Source organism: Coregonus lavaretus (assembly GCF_964263955.1).
Source record: "Coregonus lavaretus genome assembly, chromosome: 5".
Lineage (NCBI taxonomy): Eukaryota > Metazoa > Chordata > Actinopteri > Salmoniformes > Salmonidae > Coregonus > Coregonus lavaretus.
The window spans coordinates 4,287,310-4,308,056 of NC_139992.1; the positions used below are offsets into that span (position 1 = coordinate 4,287,310).

The 20,747-nt window shown below is 40.2% G+C and overlaps 1 protein-coding gene across 3 annotated transcripts; it reads right to left on the bottom strand.

The window, feature by feature from the left end:
- Window positions 1-766: 766 nt before the first annotated feature.
- LOC311129816 (endoplasmic reticulum junction formation protein lunapark-A-like) lies at window positions 767-11,993 on the bottom strand. 3 transcript variants are annotated; one of them, XR_014613313.1, is made up of 14 exons: window positions 11,554-11,765; window positions 10,334-10,398; window positions 7,802-7,843; window positions 7,014-7,201; window positions 6,864-6,922; window positions 6,731-6,771; window positions 4,667-4,747; window positions 4,530-4,581; window positions 3,901-4,107; window positions 2,789-2,879; window positions 2,539-2,609; window positions 2,099-2,272; window positions 910-1,975; window positions 767-834 (listed from the first exon to the last, which is right to left on the bottom strand). XR_014613313.1 is itself a non-coding variant. In XM_084162272.1 (13 exons), exons 2-13 carry the CDS (start codon window positions 10,358-10,360, stop codon window positions 1,806-1,808), a joined length of 1,203 nt encoding a protein of 400 aa, XP_084018398.1. In that variant the 5' UTR covers window positions 10,361-10,398; window positions 11,776-11,993; the 3' UTR covers window positions 767-1,805. The 3 variants fall into 3 exon arrangements, 2 of the variants coding, with proteins under 2 accessions (XP_084018398.1, XP_084018397.1); XM_084162272.1 differs by lacking the exon at window positions 11,554-11,765 and adding an exon at window positions 11,776-11,993 and having other exon boundaries at window positions 767-1,975; XM_084162271.1 differs by having other exon boundaries at window positions 767-1,975; window positions 11,554-11,831.
- Between the last annotated feature and the right edge of the window lie 8,754 nt (window positions 11,994-20,747).

Genomic DNA, 20,747 nt, shown 5'->3' on the forward strand with positions numbered 1-20,747 from the left:
GACAATAAAATAATATCTTTAAGAGCACACCGCTAACCATTAAGTTTCTAAACAAAATCATGCTCCAGCATGAATCCATGTGTTGAAAATACATATTCAACCTTTAAAATCCTATGATAACCAATAGAATCCTGGTAACTATCCTGGTCAAGATGCTGTACCGACGTAATGCCTGCGTTGGACCTAGAGATCTCGGATCGTCGCAACATGTCACTAGGATCTTGATTCCTGAATACAAAAAAGATATCTGACAGAGGACACTATTTGTAGCCAGGTTCTTGCCAGATCTTTATTAAAGGACACTACAGGATCTTGCAGTTTTCTCAGTAACATTTATAACAGGGACATCTAGCGCACCATTTGACTTCTTGTGACTCGTGGTTTTATTTCAGGGGCGCTCTCTGTGGCCAAAATCACCGGCTCCTGGATCCCCCCCTTTTAGCTGGGGGAGCAGGCTGCTTGGTCTCAACTGAAAACAAGGATCATTATCCCCAGTATTTAAAAAGGCAGTCAGTGATTCTCCCATTGGCTCACCATGATCAAAATATAAAAGTTGTAGTAAATACTTGATCTATAATTTTCGTTTCTGTACCTTGAAGTTTGAACTGAATAAAAGGTGAGTAGAGACATACCTGTCGGCATCAGGGGCAGGTGGGGGGGGGGGTTGGTATAGCTGCTGAGGAGAACGTCTACACTAAAAACACAGTCACATTATGAACGGTCACATTATGGAAAACAGGCATTTTCATAATGTTAAGCAAACGCATGCAGCTTACAGAAAATGACTCGGTCTTTATTCATTTCAAAGTGTAAACATAAAAACGCATCAAGGCACTCGGGCACAGAGGACAGCGGAACAGATATCAAGGCACCCGGGCGCAGAGGACAGCGGAACAGATATCAAGGCACCCGGGCGCAGAGGACAGCGGAACAGATATCAAGGCACCCGGGCGCAGAGGACAGCAGAACAGATTTCTCCTTTTAAGCAATAAATAAAGTAAGCACTCCTTGACTGTACCATTACTGTGTAAACATGTGGTTAGCCCCGTTGTGCTTGAAGTATCCAAAACCTTTTCAATACTGATCAAAAGGCACTGTATCCCAATACAGTAGCACCTATAAAATATCATCACCTATAAAATATACAGATTTCATAGAACACCGGACAGGATATTTTTGCATTTCTGTAGACATGGCCAGACATTCAGTCAACAAACAAACAAACAAAACTCACGCAAAACAAAATGGAAGAAAACATACATCTACGGACCAACTCCAACTGCTTAGCTAGATTTGGCCTCTGCATTATTATTATTAGTATCGTTCATTTGCACGTTGCCTGTCTGTAAAAACAGCACGGACGTAGACATTCAGTCACACAAAAAAATACACAATATAGTAAATGTGGCAAATTGCTTATCCACTTAATATGTAAAACAAGACACTAAAAAGGAGAAAAAACATTCTACGGACGTGCATCAACGCCAAATGCTTGGCTAGCTGAACTACTGGTTTTATGTATAGAAGTGCTGGTATAGTTAATGAAAGTATTGGACATTATGTCAAATCCCAACAGTAAAAAAATCCCATTACTACTACTGTCAGGATTCACTTTATATGTCATCACTATAACAGACGGGAAAATAAATCCATTTAGGTTCATACCAAACCCTTATCCTGTCATTCTGCGATTCTTACTCACATTGTTGTTATAGTCTAACCATTGTTAAGTTTACTTTAAAAACTAAGAAAAATTAACTAAAAATAATATTAGCGCCAGCGTAAAATGATGTTGAAACGACATTCTATTGGACCTCCACGTCTGACACGTCCAGCTCTCCATCGGACTTCTCTGGGGTGGCTACCAGTGAGTCTGGGCTTTCTGACTCTTCTGTTTCACGGGCACTCTCTGTTGGAGTCACCGCCTGCTCCTGGATCTCCTCTTCAGCTGGGGGAGAAGGCAGTTTCTCCTCAACTGAAAATGACAGGATCAATATATCGTCAGGTTTTTACAGGCATTCAAGTAAGCAAGCAAAATTAGGCACAATGGGATTCTTCCACTGCTCATCGACAAAAACGTGGGTTGGCAGAGACATACCTGCAGCAACGGGGCTCTCATCAGCTTCAGGTGGTGTTGCTACGGGGGATGGCGGGGTTGGAATGGGTTCGTCGGTGGGGATCTTCGCCTCGGCACTGACCTCAGGGAGTCGGGGGGCTTGGGGTCTGGTCTTTCTCGCAGGGTTCAGGAAACAACAATATGCACATCTGAAGGCTGAAACGAGACAAACCACCATGGTCGAAGTGTACTGTCAACTTGTATGATTGGCATACATTTCCATGTAGACAGAGATGAATATGAAGATGAAACCAATGATATTCCAAAAATAATTGCATCATAAAAACGCATCCTGATCGATGGGTTACACTTATTTGCATATTCAATCTAGATGCGTTCTTTCTGCTTACAGAGTCCAATGCTGCCAAATGCTAGAGGGCAAATTAAGGTATAGTGTTTGATGGAGACTGACAGAGTCTTACCAATATATTCAAATTCCTCTTTTAATGCCATGCCGTTATGGGTGAGACACTGCTGGCATATGAGGGCATATCTGGAGGAAGAAAATATGTTTGAGAATGCATACATGCAATGAAATCAACAGAAGATTCATTTTGCTGTTATTATATTTTGCTGAGGATTGAAAAGATCATAACAGAAATACATTGCCAGTTTAAAAAAAAAAAAACGCCTGTTGAAATCACATCTTTAGGTGAAAAGAAGGTTCTCTACCTATTCTGAGGGCCATCGCCGACAAGGTATTCAATAACCCGGTCCATGGCGCCTCGATCCCGGGGGAGGACAGGTCTGGCCAGGGGACGGCCTGGGGGGGGGGGGGGGGCAGAACACCCATGAACATTAGCTGCACATACAGTCTGGTCTCGAATACAAAAAAAATCGCACTGAGCCAGAGAAGCTTAAAAAAAAACAGCAAGACCGAAATCTACAGTTAGCTGCAGAGGCCCACTATAAAAATGGATCTCACTTGCAAAGCACGTATACGAGAATCCCTGCTGTGTTGCTGAGTGGTAATTAATATACCCTAACAGGAAGAGTTTCCTACTGCTTATTCATATACCAACATATGGAAACTGTAGTGCCTATCAAAATCGCTTTTCACCAAAAGGGCCTGATATTATCAAGCCATATGAAACATTCGCAAGGTGTGCCCATGACAAACAATTATACCTGGCATTAGAAAGGCATTGATGACGTTTTCAGTACCAACGCCAGAGAACGAATTCAGGCCTTCCCTGATTAAATCATGGTTCAAATGATCTTGGTTCTTGTATACCTCACAGTTTCCTTTCCAAATGGCAATTACACCATGTTGCTTTTCTCTGGGAGAATGTCTAACTGTTTGCATTTCCTATGACGTGTCCAAGCCCAGACTACATGTCTGCTCCTATTAACATAAAAGTAAACATACATTACTCACTGACGGTGAGCATCATATTTTTGAAACCCTCTTGGTCAAAAGGCTGCATGTGAGAAATCTTTGTCAAATTAAATATTCTTTTTTTTTATCATCACCAAATTCACTAACTTCTAATAGCCATAAAAATCACAGGTCAATTTCACATTTATCGACTTAGTTAACCATCATCTCTTCTCTGGAGCAAGCTTGACCTTCGGGTTAGTTTTCCGGCAACCCCTACCATAATGGATTCAAATACTACACTCAATTGGCCATAACTACCACCTGTAAAAAAAACTATAATTCCTGTAAAAAAAATTGAAAACATTCCCCTCCCTGAAGGACTGGTGAGACTAGGAGACAGGGATGGTTACATCACCTTAAGTCGACCACATTATGATGTGGTCCCCGTGTGCAGCCAACTCACCCACTCCTGGAACAGGTGTGCCAGGGGTCATGGGCCTCTTCACCAAGCTCTGCTGAGCAGCCTCAGACAGGATCCTCTCTGGGGGTCCTCCAGGAGCGGCGTGGAGGGGCGGCCCTGCACGGGTGGCCCCTGGGGCCAGAGGAGGACGAGCTGCAGCAGGAGTCACCGCCACCGGGGACCGAGGAGTGACATGGCGCTGACGGAGTTCTAATGGAGGACACCATGCAGGGATAATATTTATCAATGGTAAGCTATGCATGCACATGAAAGGCCTTAAATGAAAATATACAGTGGGGAAAAAAAGTATTTAGTCAGCCACCAATTGTGCAAGTTCTCCCACTTAAAAAGATGAGAGAGGCCTGTAATTTTCATCATAGGTACACGTCAACTATGACAGACAAATCGAGAGAGAAAAAATCCAGAAAATCACATTGTAGGATTTTTTATGAATTTATTTGCAAATTATGGTGGAAAATAAGTAATAAATAAGTTTTTTCCCCACTGTATCTAGGCAACTACATTACCCTGGGGAGGTGTTGGACTACATTACCCTGGGGAGGTGTTGGACTACATTACCCTGGGGAGGTGTTGGACTACATTACCCTGGGGAGGTGTTGAGACTACATTACCTTGGGGAGGTTTTGGAGTCATAGGCATTCCATTTTGAAGGGATTCTGGCACCTTCAAATTGGAAACAAGACTAAGACATATACCTTCAAGGTTAATTCAAAGAATTATTAGGCTCATAGGCAGCTGTCATTCTCACCTTTGACTTTGAATCAGGATCAAATCTCTCCAGAATCATTTTAGCAGTTTTATAGGTTTCAGTTTCCATCACCTCTAACAGCTGTTGGAAAAGAGAAGTTCATACTTTCAATGCTGAGGAAATGAAAAGGACAAATTGAAAGTCAGGTTGATTCAGTATTCTATTATGAGTTCTCATCAGTCAAGTGTCATAGTATTGGTCTTCAGAAAACATTGGTCTTCCAGTAAACCCCTTGAGTGTGCAGGTTTCTGTTCTATTAGCTGATGTTTGATGGATCTGTTAATTGACTAATGATGTTGATATGACATGTCACCATTCCACATAATTAATTCTGTTAAAATCCAATGACCGTAACGAGACATCAATGATAACCAATGTCGTATCTTCCACATCATTAATCAAATTAAAATAGCAAGTGAACAATCAATTAAGTGATTGGAATAATTAACCGCTTTAACAGGTGGTCCTATGACCGCATATACTGTCATGCATCTGTACAGATGATCAGATCTTTACAATGCCTGGAAAGTCTTCAGCACCACATCAATATGATCCAACTACCCAATATCCTGCACAGAAACAGAATTGTGAACTCCTGTGTTGGGTGTTTGAAGTCAAGAGTTTGATATTCTCAACTAGATGTTTCCTCTTTTTATTTTTTAACCTCAGTTAAGAACAAATAATCTTATTTATAATAATGACGGCCTACACCGGCCAAACCCGAACAACACTGGGCCAATTGTGAGCCGCCCTCTATGTGACTCCCAATCACGGCCAGGTTGTGATACAGCCTGGAATCGAACCAGGGTCTGTAGTGACGCGCTGAGATGCAGTGCCTCAGGCTGCTGCGCCACTCGGTCTAATGAAACACTACAAGACCAGCTACCTACAAGTCAACTGGCAGCCAGACCCACATTCTACCAACAAAAGTCAACTGGCAACCAGACCCACATTCTACCAACAAAGGTCAACTGGCGGCCAGACCCACATTCTACCAACAAAAGTCAACTGGCGGCCAGACCCACATTCTACCAACAAAAGTCAACTGGCAACCAGACCCACATTCTACCAACAAAGGTCAACTGGCGGCCAGACCCACATTCTACCATCAATGCGATGTTAAAGGTTTTCAGAATATTAAAAAAAAGTGGCTATAGCAGGTCTACATGCTTCAACAATAATCCTTCACCTTGTTTTTTTAGAGACTTCGTTTCAGGGAAATAGCAAATATTGCTAATTGTTTACACATAATGAGAAGAATAATGACATGCACTACTTCCATAATGGAGTGGGAGATTCCATCAGCTATAATTATTGGAAGTTATTAGACATGACAAGCAATTTCTCCGATTTATTTTCATTCTAGCACTAAACGCTATTCATTTAAGAGACGTTAGCAGAGTGCTTTACCAAGTCAAGTCTTTAGGCCAATTAACGGCTGTCGGCATTGATTTTAGATTATTTATTAGGAGTAGCAATTATCTAAGCAAAGTGCTGTAAAAGCTCAATAATAGCAGAACAGGGCATGAAGACTCCAGCATATCTTAGGTACGCCATCTTGTAATAGTGTTCATCTCAAGAGGTAAAATGTCTCAAAATGGCAGATTAAGTCCACTTAGAAATGAGTTACAGGCTGTAAAATGAGTTACAGGCTGGGGCGGCAGGTAGCTTAGTGGTTAAGAGCGTTGTGCCAGTAACCGAAAGGTCGCTGGTTCTAATCCCCGAACCGACTAGGTGAAAAATCTGTCGATGTGCCCTTGAGCAAGGCACTTAACCCTAATTGCTCCTGTAAGTCGCTCTGGATAAGAGCGTCTGCTAAATGACTAAAATGTAAAATGTAAATGTAAAAAAAGTATACGTTTTTTTATTTTTTTATTAAGTGCTTACATCTCAGCTCTTTCATATGAGTCCTTTGTGAATGATTAGGGGATCCACATTGTCTCCACCCTTATCCAGGTATAAAGGTGGCAGCTATGGTGGATTCTAACGGCTATGGTGGATTCTAATAGCAGTCTAGTCGATGTTCTCCCAATCAAAAGCCAACCGCTGAAAAAGTTAACTTACCATTTTTCGTTTTTGTGATTTGAGGTCCTCCAATTTTTCATCTGAAAAAAATAAAAAAAAATTGGCTGATTACACCAAATGGAAAGCAGCATGTCATGATGAGGCAGTCTAAATAAAGCTTTAAATCACATACTGTTTCTTTCTGTTCTTCTTTTAAAAAGAGCGATCAGCCCCTTTCGAAGGAGCCATACACTGTGGAAAGAACAATTAGATCAACAGGGGGCTAAGCAACTAACTACAAATAGACACGGCGATCTCTTTCTTGAGAAATATCTATACTTACAATAGTGGAAATACTACGAATGGAAGGGCCAATATGACCTTTCCAATCGTCTGTTCAGGGAGGTACCAGAGATACACAATTACGCTGGCCATCAGGTAGAGAAGAGATGAGTACAGCAGTAGCCTCCACAGCCATAGCTTCAACTGTCTTTGATACAGTTCTCCACATTCCTCACCAGTGTGTATATCCTGTAAATAAAACATTTTCCAAGAATATTATAAATAAAAAAAAGACACATTAAAGATAGCCTAACTCCCGCTCTCTAGAATGACAAAAGAAGTTTCGTATTCCACAATTCTCACTAAAATGGAACTTTTAGTTAGCCCAACATAACCCTATTGATACATATAATAATACTGTACATTGTGGATAGTAAATAAACAACCAACAAAAAGCCACATCAATTCAATAGCAGAGTTCGATCCTGGAGCAACATCATAGGACTTCTCCACCACCCCCCCCCCCACGGTAAACTTGACAAAAGCCTATTTATTTATTGTCAGGGTGCACCTTTTTATTAAGCGGGGAAGAAAAACACCCTTGGTTCTTCGTGTGATTAACCACACCACCAAAATATCAGTTGGACAGCGTAGCCCTATGCTCTGCTGGTGCTAGGAAACACGCAGCCGTCAGTCTTCAGTGACCTCAAGCTCGAGATGGGCTGCAAAGTGTAACCAGGTCAATCTCTAGAGCGACATCCCAAATTACTCTTGATCAACACCATCTTGAGGACGTGTAGCCTAACAAAAATGTGACACAAAAGCTAAAAAAAAAGCATAAACACGTACCTTATCAATTCCTTCCAAAACCTCTACAGTTGTTGGCTTAGTCTGTCAAAAGAACAAGTTAAATATATCAGAGAATGAAGACTTGCTTTGAGTTCAGTTTTAAGAATGCTGGGTACTTTCCATAGGCTACAACTAGCAGAGTATCGGCCTATTCTCTGGAATTGCAAAAAAGTATATATACAGTGCGTTCAGAAAGTATTCATACCCCTTGACTTATTCCATATTTTGTTGTGTTAGAGCCTGAATTCAAAATCACCATACCCCATAATGAGAAAGTGAAAACATGTTCAGACATGTTTGCTAATTTATTGAACATGAAATACAGAAATCTCTTATTTACATAAGTATTCACAACCCTGAGTCAATACATGTTACAATCACCTTTGGTAGCGATTACAGCTGTAAGTCTTTCTGGGTAAGTCTAAGAGATATTTCAGCTTTTAATTTAATTCGTAAAAAATAAACAAATCTAAAAACATAATTCCAATTTGACATTATAGAGTAGTGCGTGTAGACCAGGGACTAAAAATGTAATAGTTTTTTGCCCTCTCTCAATCTACACACAATACCCCATAATGACAAAGCAAAAACAGGTTCAGAAATGTTTGCAACTGTATTAAAAAATAAAAACGGAAATATCACATTTACATAGGTATTCAGACCCTTTACTCAGTACTTTGTTGAAGCACCTTTGGCAGCGATTACAGCCTCGAGTCTTCTTGGGTATGACGCTACAAGCTTGAGACACCTGTGTTTGGGGAGTTTCTCCCATTCTTCTCTGCAGATCCTCTCAAGCTGTCAGGTTGGATGGGGAGTGTCGCTGCACTGCGATTTTCAAGTCTGTCCAGAGATGTTCGATCGGGTTCAAGTCCGGGCTCTGGCTGGGCCACTCAAGGACATTCAGAGACTTGTCCCGAAGCCACTCCTGTGTTGTCTTGGCTGTGTGCTTAGGGTCGTTGTCCTGTTGGAAGGTGAACCTTCGCCCCCAGTCTGAGGTCCTGAGTGCTCCAGAGCAGGTTTTCATCAAAGATCTCTCTGTACTTTGCTCCATTCATTTTTCCCTCGATCCTGGACTAGTCTCCAAGTCCCTGCTGCTGAAAAACATACCCACAGCATGATGCTGCCACCACACTTCACTGTAGGGATGGTGCCAGGTTTCCTCCAGACGTAATGCTTGGCATTCAGGCCAAAGAGTTCAATCTTGGTTTCATCAGACCATAAAATCTTGTTTCTCATGGTCTGAGGGTCTTTAGGTGCCTTTTGGCTAACTCCAAGCAGACTGTCATGTGCTTTTTACTGAGGAGTGGCTTCCGTCTGACCTCTCTACCATAAAGGCCTGATTGGTGGAGTGCTGCATAGAAGGTTGTCCTTCTGGAAGGTTCTCCCATCTCCACAGAGGAACTCTAGAGCTCTGTCAGAGTGACCATCAGGTTCTTGGTCACCTCCCTGACCAAGGCCCTTCTCCCCCGATTATTCAGTTTGGCCGGGCGGCCAGCTCTTGAAAGAGTCTTGGTGGTTCCAAACTTCTTCCATTTAAGAATGATGGAGGCCACTGTGTTCTTGGGGACCTTCAATGCTGCAGAAATGTTTTGGTACCCTTCCCCTGATCTGTGCCTCGACACAATCCTGTCTTGGAGCTCTACGGGCAATTGTGCATATGGAAAATTTGGGGGATATTCAAATCAAATGTTATTTGTCACATACACGTGTTTAGCAGATGTTATTGCAGGTGTAGCGAAATGCTTGTGCTTCTAGCTCAGACAGTGCAGTAATATCTAACAATTTCACAACATATACCCAATACACACAAATCTAGTAAGGAATGGAATTTAAGAATATTCCATAAACATTAAAGTGACTAGTGTTCCATTTCTTCAAGTGGCCAGTGATTTCAATAGGCAGCAGCAGCAGCCTCTAATGTGCTAGTGATGGCTATTTAACAGTCTGGATGGCCTTGAGATAGAAGCTGTTTTTCATTCTCTCGGTCCCAGCTTTGATGCACCTGTACTGACCTCGCCTTCTGGATGATAGCGGGGTGAACAGGCAGTGGCTCATGAAACTAACACTTTACATGTTGCATTTATATATTTGTGTTACATACATACACATACATACAAATATTAATAAATATAATATGCCATTTAGCAGACGCTTTTATCCAAAGCGACTTACAGTCATGCGTGCATACATTTTTGTGTATGGGTGGTCCCGGGGATCGAACCCACTACCTTGGCGTTATAAGCGCCGTGCTCTACCAGCTGAGCTACAGAGGACCACCCTAAATAAATGTTCAGCATTGGTAAAACGTTTTCAGTGTAAACTTAAATGACTAAACCCAGATTTAAAAGTATGTGGAAAAGATAATGGACCTATATTTATTTCGGGATAAGATCTTTGAAAACTAACAAATCACCAAAATAAAAACTATGGGTGGCCCCGGGAATAAAACCCACAACCCTGGCGGTGCAAGGGCCATGCTCCACCAACAACCATACTGGACCTCTAACTGAACATAGGTTATGCAATACATACCCTAAACCGGGATATTATAACCCCCATGTTGAGGTCCGAATAAAGTCAGTGGAAAATCTCTCCACCTGTTGACAAAAGTGGTGTTAGCTAATCTCAGTATACATTACTATTAAAACAAAAGATAAAAAATTAATAAATAAATAGGTCATTTAGCAGACGCTCTTATCCAGAGCGACTTACAGGAGCAATTAGGGTTAAGTGCCTTGCTCAAGGGCACAGACAGATTTTTCACCTAGTCGGCTCGGGGATTAGAACCAGCGACCTTTCGGTTACTGGCACAACACTCTTAACCACTAAGCTACCTGCCACCCACAGATGACCAACCCATTCTTGTGCAAGGAAGTTAGTTTTGATAATACTGCATGTTTGGGTCCAGCTACTGACACTAAATGAGTGTGGGACTCAAGACCATAACCGTAGCTACCGCGAAAGCATTATTGATTGACACATGACATAACTACATTAGCTAGCTAACCCCAAAGTGGGTACCATGATGCATGTTCACCAATTGACTTGGCAAGGATTTAGCTATCAAAACTTATGTCGTTTATGATATGAAAAGGAGCACGCAACAGTTTGATGCGTGTCCACAAAGTCACACTTTGATAATATGGACCGTGTTGGCTTGCTAGCTAAGCCTCCAATACGTTCCTTGAAACAAGATCCACCACTGACTTTTGAACTTCGCTTGACCACAGCGTGTTACTGAGCAAAGGTAGCGTTTGTTAAATTTAATGATCATACTAAAATTGGTTTTACGGTGCCATTCACATTGTGTAGAAAAACAATAAAATTAACACTGTGCCACTGTCTACCAAACGTGTGCATGAAGTAGCTTATAGCTAGCTAACCTTGTTAGCTATCTAGCTGGCTAACTAGCAAACCAACTTAGTTAAATAGCTAACGTTCGGTAGCTACGGTAACTAACTTGGGCTAGTAGGATGGGCAGAAAAGTGTTCAACGTCAAGCGACTGTAAACTTGCAAATCAATTTGACCTTCTTGCAGAGAAAAGGGGCAAACTGACGACTAAATTTAACAACCAAACTGTCGTCTGACAAGTTCTAGCAAGGCTAGCCGGACAACATTCTTTAGTTTCATGCAACTTTACGGTAGAACTCCAGCCACTATCTAGCTAGTCACTTCATCGGAAAAGCGATTCAATATAATGGAACACAAAACAAGTCTACTAGCGTTTACAACTCATTTTTAAGCCATTTACCTGGACAGTATTTCAGTCCGAAGTTCCTCTCAGACAGAAACTCAACTACCTCTATGTTGGTTATATCAGGCAGAAGACGAGGCGGGGCCGTCACGAGTTACCACAGCCACAAAGTCATATACCCCCGCCTATTTCTACAATTTATCTTCTTAAAATGTGATTTTAAACCTAATCTTAACTGTAACCTTTAACCACATTGCTAACCTTATGCCTAACACTGACCTTAAATGAAGACCAAAAAGTGCAGTTCTGTTTTCATGATTTTTTTACGAAACAGCGACCCACTTTTGACGTCAGAAGCTGCGCATACGTGGAACGTTTGTCCCTAAGCGCAGATCCAGTTTCGGTTTAGTTTTTTCCTCGACTTGGTTTGATATTGGGTTGGAAAATAAAAATGCTGGTCCCAGATCAACCTCTGTCTCCACATAATACCACATATCAGCTCATGACGGTGGTATAAAAAAACATGGCGGGAATGGAAGAGGCGTTCTTATTACACTTCAGTGGGAGAAGGTTGTCTCGTTCGTTACTTTGTAGCAAACTCGTAATTGCTCCTCCAAACATTGTAACATGTTGCCGTATGAGCATGTTGTACTAAGAGCAAAGGAGTTGGACCCAACGTTGCTGTTATGTTCATAACAACATTGTTACAATGCAACTTGCCTTTGGACGCCAGAAAAAAAGTGGGCTAATTTGGCGACATACTCGGCTGTCACCACACCAGCACTAATCAATTAAAAAAATAAACATTTTAATCATTTAGCAGACACTCTTACACAGAGCGACTTACAGTTAGTGAGTGAATACATTTTTCATACTGCCCCCCCCCCGTGGGAATCGAACCCACAACCCTGGCGTTGCAAGCGCCATGCTCTACCAACTGATCTATAGGAGGCCTACAATCAGTCCAGAAAGATGCAAAAATACATTTGAATAGTTAACATGGTCTACGGTCTACTTTCTAAATAGTCTACTTTCTAAATAGTTTACATGGTTAACAGTATAATTTCTAAATAGTTTACAAGGTTAACAGTATAATTTCTGAATAGTTTACATGGTTAACAGTATAATTTCTGAATAGTTTACATGGTTAACAGTATCATTTCTGAATAGTTTACATGGTTAACAGTATCATTTCTGAATAGTTTACATGGTTAACAGTATAATTTCTGAATAGTTTACATGGTTAACAGTATCATTTCTGAATAGTTTACATGGTTAACAGTATCATTTCTGAATAGTTTACATGGTTAACAGTATAATTTCTGAATAGTTTACATGATCTAGGCATGTCTACTTTCTAAATAGTTTACACATGGTTTAGGGAAGGGATTATCAACTAGATTCAGCTGCTGGAAGATTTTTTTCTGGAGCAGCCAGGTCATAATTAGGCAATAAGGCCCGAGGGGGTGTGGTATATTGCCAATATACCACATCTGTTCTTAGCAGAAGCAAGGCGTAGTGCCTGGATACAGCCCTTAGCCGTGGTAAATTGGCAATATACCACAAACCCCCAAGGTGCCTTATTGCTATTATAAACTGGTTACCAACGTAATTAGAGCAGTACAAAATAAATGTTTTGTCATACCATTGGTATAAGGTCTGATATACCATGGCTTTCGGCCAATCAGCATTCAGGGCTCGAAACACCCAGTTTATAATTATAAACCCTAATCCTAATTACGTTGGTAACCAGTTTATAATAGCAATAAGGCACCTCTGGGGTTTGTGATATATTGCCAATATACCACGGCTAAGGGTTGTGTCCTAGCACTCCGCGTTGTGTAGTACATAAGAACAGCCCTTAACCTTGGTATATTGGCCATAAACCACACCCGCTCGGGCCTTATTGATTAAATAATTTGTAGATTGGAAATTGACTGCAAGAAGCCAAACAGCTATAATGTTTGACTAAAACATAATATTTTCAAACCTTGCTTACATTTGTATACAATCACCTGTCTCTCTATTATGCGTGGGAATACTTGGGAACAGATTTCTTAAATTAAAATCACTTGGAGCTGATCTCCAGGTGTTTTTACAGTCTTTTGTGTCCAACAGTGAAAATTCCCAAAAATAGTTTTTGCTCAAATAAAATCACCCCCAGCCGGCAGTTGGGGAACCATGGTTTCTGGGAAATGACTGATATTCCTGTCATTTGTCCTTCAGGATATATTCAGGATGTATTTCTCAACACAACGTGACATGCATACACATGCAGCCTTAGGCCTACTTCGGGATGTTCTTCATTAATCTGAACCTGAAATGGATGGGAATGACTGAGAAGTTGTGACTTTATTTGAATTTCCCATATGGGTAGCCTAAATAATTTTACATCTATCTTTTGCAAGAGTGGTGCAGGCCTATTGTTTATTCACTTCCATTTTAAAGTGGCCACTGACCATGAAAATCGAAACAAATTGTATTTGTTCTATGCGCCGAATACAACAGGTGTAGACTTTACCGTGAAATGCTTCCTTACGAGCCCTTAACCAACAATGCAGAGTTTAAAAGTAAGACAAATTTGCTATAAAAAAAAAGGAATAAAAAATGAAACTATACATTATACAAGGAGTACCAGTACTGAGTCAATGGGCAGGGGTACCAGGTAGTAATGAGACTATATACAAGGAGTACCAGTACTGAGTCAATGGGCAGGGGTACCAGGTAGTAATGAGACTATATACAAGGAGTACCAGTACTGAGTCAATGGGAAGGGGTACCAGGTAGTAATGAGACTATATACAAGGAGTACCAGTACTGAGTCAATGTGCAGGGGTACCAGGTAGTAATGAGACTATATACGTTTTAGTAATTTAGCAGACACTCTTATCCAGAGCAATTAGGGTTAAGTGCCTTGCTCAAGGGCACATCGACAGATTTTTCACCTAGTCGGCTCGGGGATTAGAACCAGCGACCTTTCGGTTACTGGAAAAACGCTCTTAACCACTAAGCTACCAGTACTGAGTCAATGTGCAGGGGTACGAGGTAGTAATGAGACTATATACAAGGAGTACCAGTACAGAGTCAATGTGCAGGGGTACGAGGTAGTAATGAGACTATATACAAGGAGTACCAGTACTGAGTCAATGTGCAGGGGTACCAGGTAGTAATGAGACTATATACAAGGAGTACCAGTACTGAGTCAATGTGCAGGGGTACGAGGTACATGTGGGTAGGCGTAAAAGTTACTAGGCAATCAGGATATATAATAAACAGAGTAGAAGCGGCACATGTGAAAGTGTGTCTATGTGTGAGTGTGTGTGGTGTCAATATGCATGTGTGTGTGTTTTGTGTGTGTGAGCGTATGTAGTTGTTTGTAGTCTGTGTGTGTATGTGTGTGTTGGAGTGTCAGTGTAGTATGTGTGTGTGTGTGTGTGTGTGGGGGGGGGTAGAGTCCAGTGAACGTGCATATAGCCGGTGCAAGAGAGTCAGTGCAAATAAAAAGGGGGTCAATGCAAATAGTCAGGGTAGCCATTTGATTAACAGTTCAGCAGTCTTATGGCTTGGGGGTAGAAGCTGTTCAGGAGCTTTTTGGTCCCAGACTTGGTGCTCCGGTACCGCTTGCCGTGCGGTAGCAGAGAGAACAGTCTATGACTTGGGTGGCTGGAGTCTTTGACAATTTTTAGGGCCTTTCTCTGACACCGCCTGGTATAGAGGTCCTGGATGGCAGGGAGCTCGGCCCCAATTATGTACGCACTACCCTCTATAGTGCCTTAAGATCGGATGCCAAGCAGTTTCCATACCAGGCGGTGATGAAGCCAGTCAAGATGCTCTCAATGGTGCAGCTGTAGAACTTTTTGAGGATCTGAGGGCCGAATCTTTTCAGCCTCCTGAGGGGGAAGAGGCATTGTCGTGCCCTCTTCACGACTGTGTTGGTGTGTTTGGACCATGATAGGTCCTTAGCGATGTGGACACTGAGAAACTTGAACCTTTCGAAAAGTCCCATGATTATGATTCAAATAATATACACTTTTATACCAGCATTCCAAAGCAATTTTCAATCAGCAGCATGTATTTTTCAACACTGCAGAGAAATGTGTAGATACGTGAAGTAATGGGTTATTCCAAAGAAAAGCATATTACTTTTATAGTAGCCTAATCACATGGTCCTACCAAATGGAGTGCAGTGTGCAACATCAATAACAAAAAACATACTATTATATATCAATTATGTTTCATGTCCCCTGAAACAGGTTTGGGCCTTAGATAAAGAGTTACTTCCTGCCACCCCATCAACAATCAACTCCATAAGATGGAAACAAGACTGAGGTTTGAGGTCTTGGTTTCATTGGGTAAATTTGCTTTCCTTCGGATTAATGATCTGTGCGTTTTGCTGCAAAGTCAGAAAGATGTGCTCTGTTTATAAGAAGAACTAGTTGTTTAACATATCCAATACTGGCTGCTTGAATTGGAGATACAGAAATATATTCAATTTTAAATTAAAACTGCCTTCTCAGGAAAATCCTAAACTAAGCTTCTTAATGGCATATTGAATAATACAAATCAGATAGTATGGGTTCTGGTTGCTGATTGGCTGAAACAGCATTTCAGCCGTTTTTTATATCAGACAATATACCATGGTATGACGCAAAAATACTTGTTTACTGTTCTTTTTTTGGTTGCTAACCCGTTTATAATAGCAATAAGGCACCTCGAGGGTTTATGGTATAAGACCATTACACCGTAACCACACCCCCTTGGGCCTTATTACTTAAATAAATGGCACTGTACAATTACATGATGTGATTGACAATAGCCACTACTTTCACCCCTTGTGTATATTGATGAGAAACGGTAGAGACCCGTCCGTTTCAACACTGGTCAGCTCCTCTTTCATTTCGTTGCAGATAGTTATGTTCAAGCAATAGTGAATGTAATGTTCCTGCTATTGTCATTATAATCACGCACGTCACAAGTTCATTTCACCATGAGTTTTCTAAAAGAGCACAGCCTTTGTTTTTATTTTGTTCATGTAATCAATGTTGCCTCATTCTTATGTGCTCTGTATTATTCTTGAGGACACTTCTACGGCAACTATCCTGGACTGAGAGGCTCATGGGCTATATGTGAATCCTGAAGACAGGTGTATCCAATAAGCTGTGTGAAGTTGATTAGGCCACACTGAATTGGCTACAGTACAAATATTCAAGTGCAAGGATAGTTTCTTTATTTAAATCAAATGGATTTCTAAATACGTTTATGGAGAGAAAAAAAGTGTAATGTTGATTGCGTGAACACACTTGAAACGCAAACCTGAGATGAATGCTAATAAAGGCATGTCCTTTACAAAAAGAACAATAACAGTATAACCTAATATTGCCGAACGCGCGTTTAGTGCTGGCGGTAGAAGAATATGGTCGTGTTAACAGTGCTTTGTGGATCATGCCACTTTAATAGTATCCAGCAAGAAAGACCGTGCAAGAATTGATATTTAATCCAACGAAAGCAATTTCCAAAGATAATTGCGAACATGTTTCAATACATATTCATGTAAAACATATTTTTTTTTTTTTACGAGAGACCGATTTACATGCTTATATTGATTGAGGGGATGACCTGCTATTCAAAATGTTATTTGAGAACTATCAAAATGCGTAAAATTGCAAATTGCCAGGCTTGAATCTGAATTAATACCTCATTCATCATCATTATGGGCTGATAAGATAATTTAACAATTTCATTCTGTCTTAATGAGCTATAGCTAAATTAATGTCATGTAATATATGAAAGTAACATTTGAACAGAAGCGTTCATTTGAGACAAACAGGGGTGGAGACAATTTTTCTTCAGTAGCCTAATAATCGCATAAATCTCCCCGTCAGACTACGCTCTGTTCGAATACCATTTGTGGAGTTTTGGCGTACTGGCAGATGTGCCAACATAAATCGGAGGACAAACGTAGTCCATAGATTAGCACTAAACACTACTATTGGCAATATTGCGGTAAACAATTGTGTCTTTTTGAAAGCCATGATTGGCCTACAATTATACATTTAGCCTGCATGGCAAATATTACATTTTAGTCATTTAGAGCGACTTACAGTTAGGTGAGTGCAAACATTTTTCATACTGCCCCCCCCCCCCGTGGGAAACGAACCCACAACCCTGGCGTTGCAAACGCCATGCTCTACCAACTGAGCTACAAATATGGCGACATCTGGCACGTCATTAGACTGTTTACAGCATCAGACTGAAATAAGAACAATATGATGACAGAGAAGGCTCTCCAAAATCGGATTAAATCAAGTTGACAAGTGTATGTTTATGTGAGGTCATGTTTGTATATGAGTTGGACGCCAAAATGCAAAATGATAACAACATGTCGATTTTCTGTTATTTAGATACGTCTATATTACTATGGTTATAGACGTCTATATAACCACGCTATGATAACCAAATTATTATCAGAAGTCTCAGTACTGATGCTGGAGGCAATAGATGGAGCAGTTTTGTCCGTTTCTTATTTTGTATCTCCACCTTAACGGTGGAGTGTTTTGGCCCCACTTACTCGCTGTAGTTTAGGTTTTTAGTCCTCCCGCAGCAGCTGTCACCCTGCATTACTCGCAGTCAGCTAAATGAAACATTATTCTAAACATATGCGTCGTAATCAGGTCGGTCACACTTACAAGAACACCCGTTAATAAGGCAATCAATCACTCTGGAACAAGCGAGTTTGTTCTGTAACAGATCATAAACAGTGTGTAATGAAGAATTGGAGGTTAGCATGACGCGCTGATCAGATAGTCAATGTAAAAAAAAAAAAATGCGATGAATGTCAGTAAATGTAGTTTTCATGTCTTTTCTATAAAATCTTCAATTTACAACAAGCAGTTCGATTACCCAGAAAATACAGTCAATTAGATAGGGGTGGTTGGACAGTAGTGGCAGGAACATCAGACTTTGTATTTCTATCACTGGTGGACATTTAATTAATGTTTTAATTATTGTTTTTCTATTAGCACCGAAAGAAATAAAATATACAATATATTAAACAACCCTCAGATTCATTTTCTTGTCAAAATCAATTCGGTGGAAGGTGACAGACAGTTTTCTGCGTTTTATGAGGAATTATTTTTTTCAGTCTGCACATTGGATACAAAACTGATCGTGTTATTGTGGGCAATGTTTTTTTCCTCTGTCTTTTCCTGATTGCACCTCCATCTAACTCAATGCGTTTGTTGTATGGTTTGGAACCCTCGCCCTGGGAAACATGGCGATATATCACGCCCAAATCTGCTGCCTTAATCCTATTTCTTTAATGGGGACGTAAAAAAAAAAGCAATTTATCTCAAAGTCCCTTTGGGGCACTCTGGTATATATTTAACCAACTGTAATTAATGACAGTATCAGCTTGTATTATTTAGAGGTAATGTCAAAATAATGGTACATTTTAGGGTCAGAATGACCTGTGATAGCAGTCTTCATATTTCCAATAGTTTTCTGCATCGTTTTAATTAATGCCAGACAGACTTTCCGCAGAGAAATAGTGTCAGTGTACCCAAGTAGCCGACCCGGTATGACCCTGCTTCATAAACGCTACAGATAGAGTTTCCCTATTGATAAAAAATGTAAATACATAAAGTGCATAATAGACTTAATATGAATATTTCTTATTTCAATGCAAACATATTGCACCAAATGGAAATACATAATATCCATAACCAATGATGATGCTAGTATTACCAATGATGATCTCACTTTTGTCATGCCTCTTCAAACCTGTGATGTTGACAGTAATGTCTACATGTATTCATATTATGTATAATCAATATCTGAACAAAGATAAGAAATTGTTTGACGATTTTTTAAAATATTTATTTCCCAAGAACAAACATCATCGATAAATAACATGATTTACATTTGATATTGCACATTTTTCTCAAGTTAAAATATGTAAATTCATACAGTTGGTAATATTTTAAATACAGATATATATTGTACAGACCCATGTATCTCAGAGACCCTGGGGACATGGGGCAATACACTAGTATTTCATTATTTATATCCTTTAAACAGGTTTCAGTTGTCGTTTATCAGCCCTTGGAAGCCTTTTTTTCAATGTAGTACAAAATGTACTCTCACCTTTTACATGTATGGACTTCTAACATGTATTCTGCATGACTTAAGACTTATTTGGTTTGTAGTTGCCATAGAACCATGTTTCCTTTACAATAGCGTTGATGGTGATATAAGCGTGTATGATCTCCAGTGTATACGATTTAAATTGAATAAACATTCAACAAGTCACATACATTATTAAAAAAAAAAATATATATATATATATATATATATTAAGAAATGTAATTTACACGTCATGGGTCATTTTCCAATCCACAGCGGTCAATATTTTGGTTTCAAACTATTTTAACGAAATGTATGCTGAGTGAAGGAGGCCCTATTGGGAGAGGATGGAAATACCGGTCCATATTGAATGAGGTTGCTCTATAATAATAATAATATGCCATTTAGCAGACGCTTTTATCCAAAGCGACTTACAGACATGTGTGTATTCATTTTTACGTATGGGTGGTCCCGGGGATCGAACCCACTACCCTGGCGTTACAAGCGCCATGCTCTACCAATTGAGCTACAGAGGACCACATATAACATCAGCAATGTAAGAACGGAAATATAACAGGAAAAGTGTAAGGGCGTTCGTCCAACTTCAAACTGAAACGAACATTGGCTCTAAGGAGTATTATATATTTTTTAAACCTTCACAGGTAAGGAATATCACATTTTATCCTGTACAATCTATGCACCAAGAACAATGTTGTATGTTCCAAGTCTTTTATCTGTCATGCTTAATGACTTCCCTTAGGGGGATAATTAGCACTTGACAGCGGTTCAAAGAACGAAGAACTTTCTTACTTTTCTGCATTCAAAGGAGGTCCATGAAGGTACACGATTGGCAATTTTCGACAAAATCCTCTATTCCTAACATCATAATTGACAAGTTAGAAGCGGTGCAAAATTCTATGCACCTTACTTGAAGATAAGGAATATCCCTCGAGCTGTACCGATTTTACAGGAAGGTTCTTATACAGTAGTAGTTGTTGTGGCACATATTGTAAATATGATTCTCACCATAACCTACATTAATAACGAAACCACACGTAAAAATATTTCAAAGAGAAAAGTAATGCCCGACATTGATTTGATAAATGCAGATAACAAGACCAAATTGCTTA

Excerpts from the sequence above, each read along its gene's own strand:
- LOC311129816 (XM_084162272.1), bottom strand. The coding sequence starts at position 10,360 with ATGGGGGTTATAATATCCCGGTTTAGG. Across the intron at positions 7,202-7,801 it reads TTTTGGAAGGAATTGATAAG|GATATACACACTGGTGAGGA; the intron begins GTACGTGTTTAT and ends TTTTATTTACAG. Across the intron at positions 1,976-2,098 it reads TGAGAGCCCCGTTGCTGCAG|TTGAGGAGAAACTGCCTTCT; the intron begins GTATGTCTCTGC and ends TGTCATTTTCAG.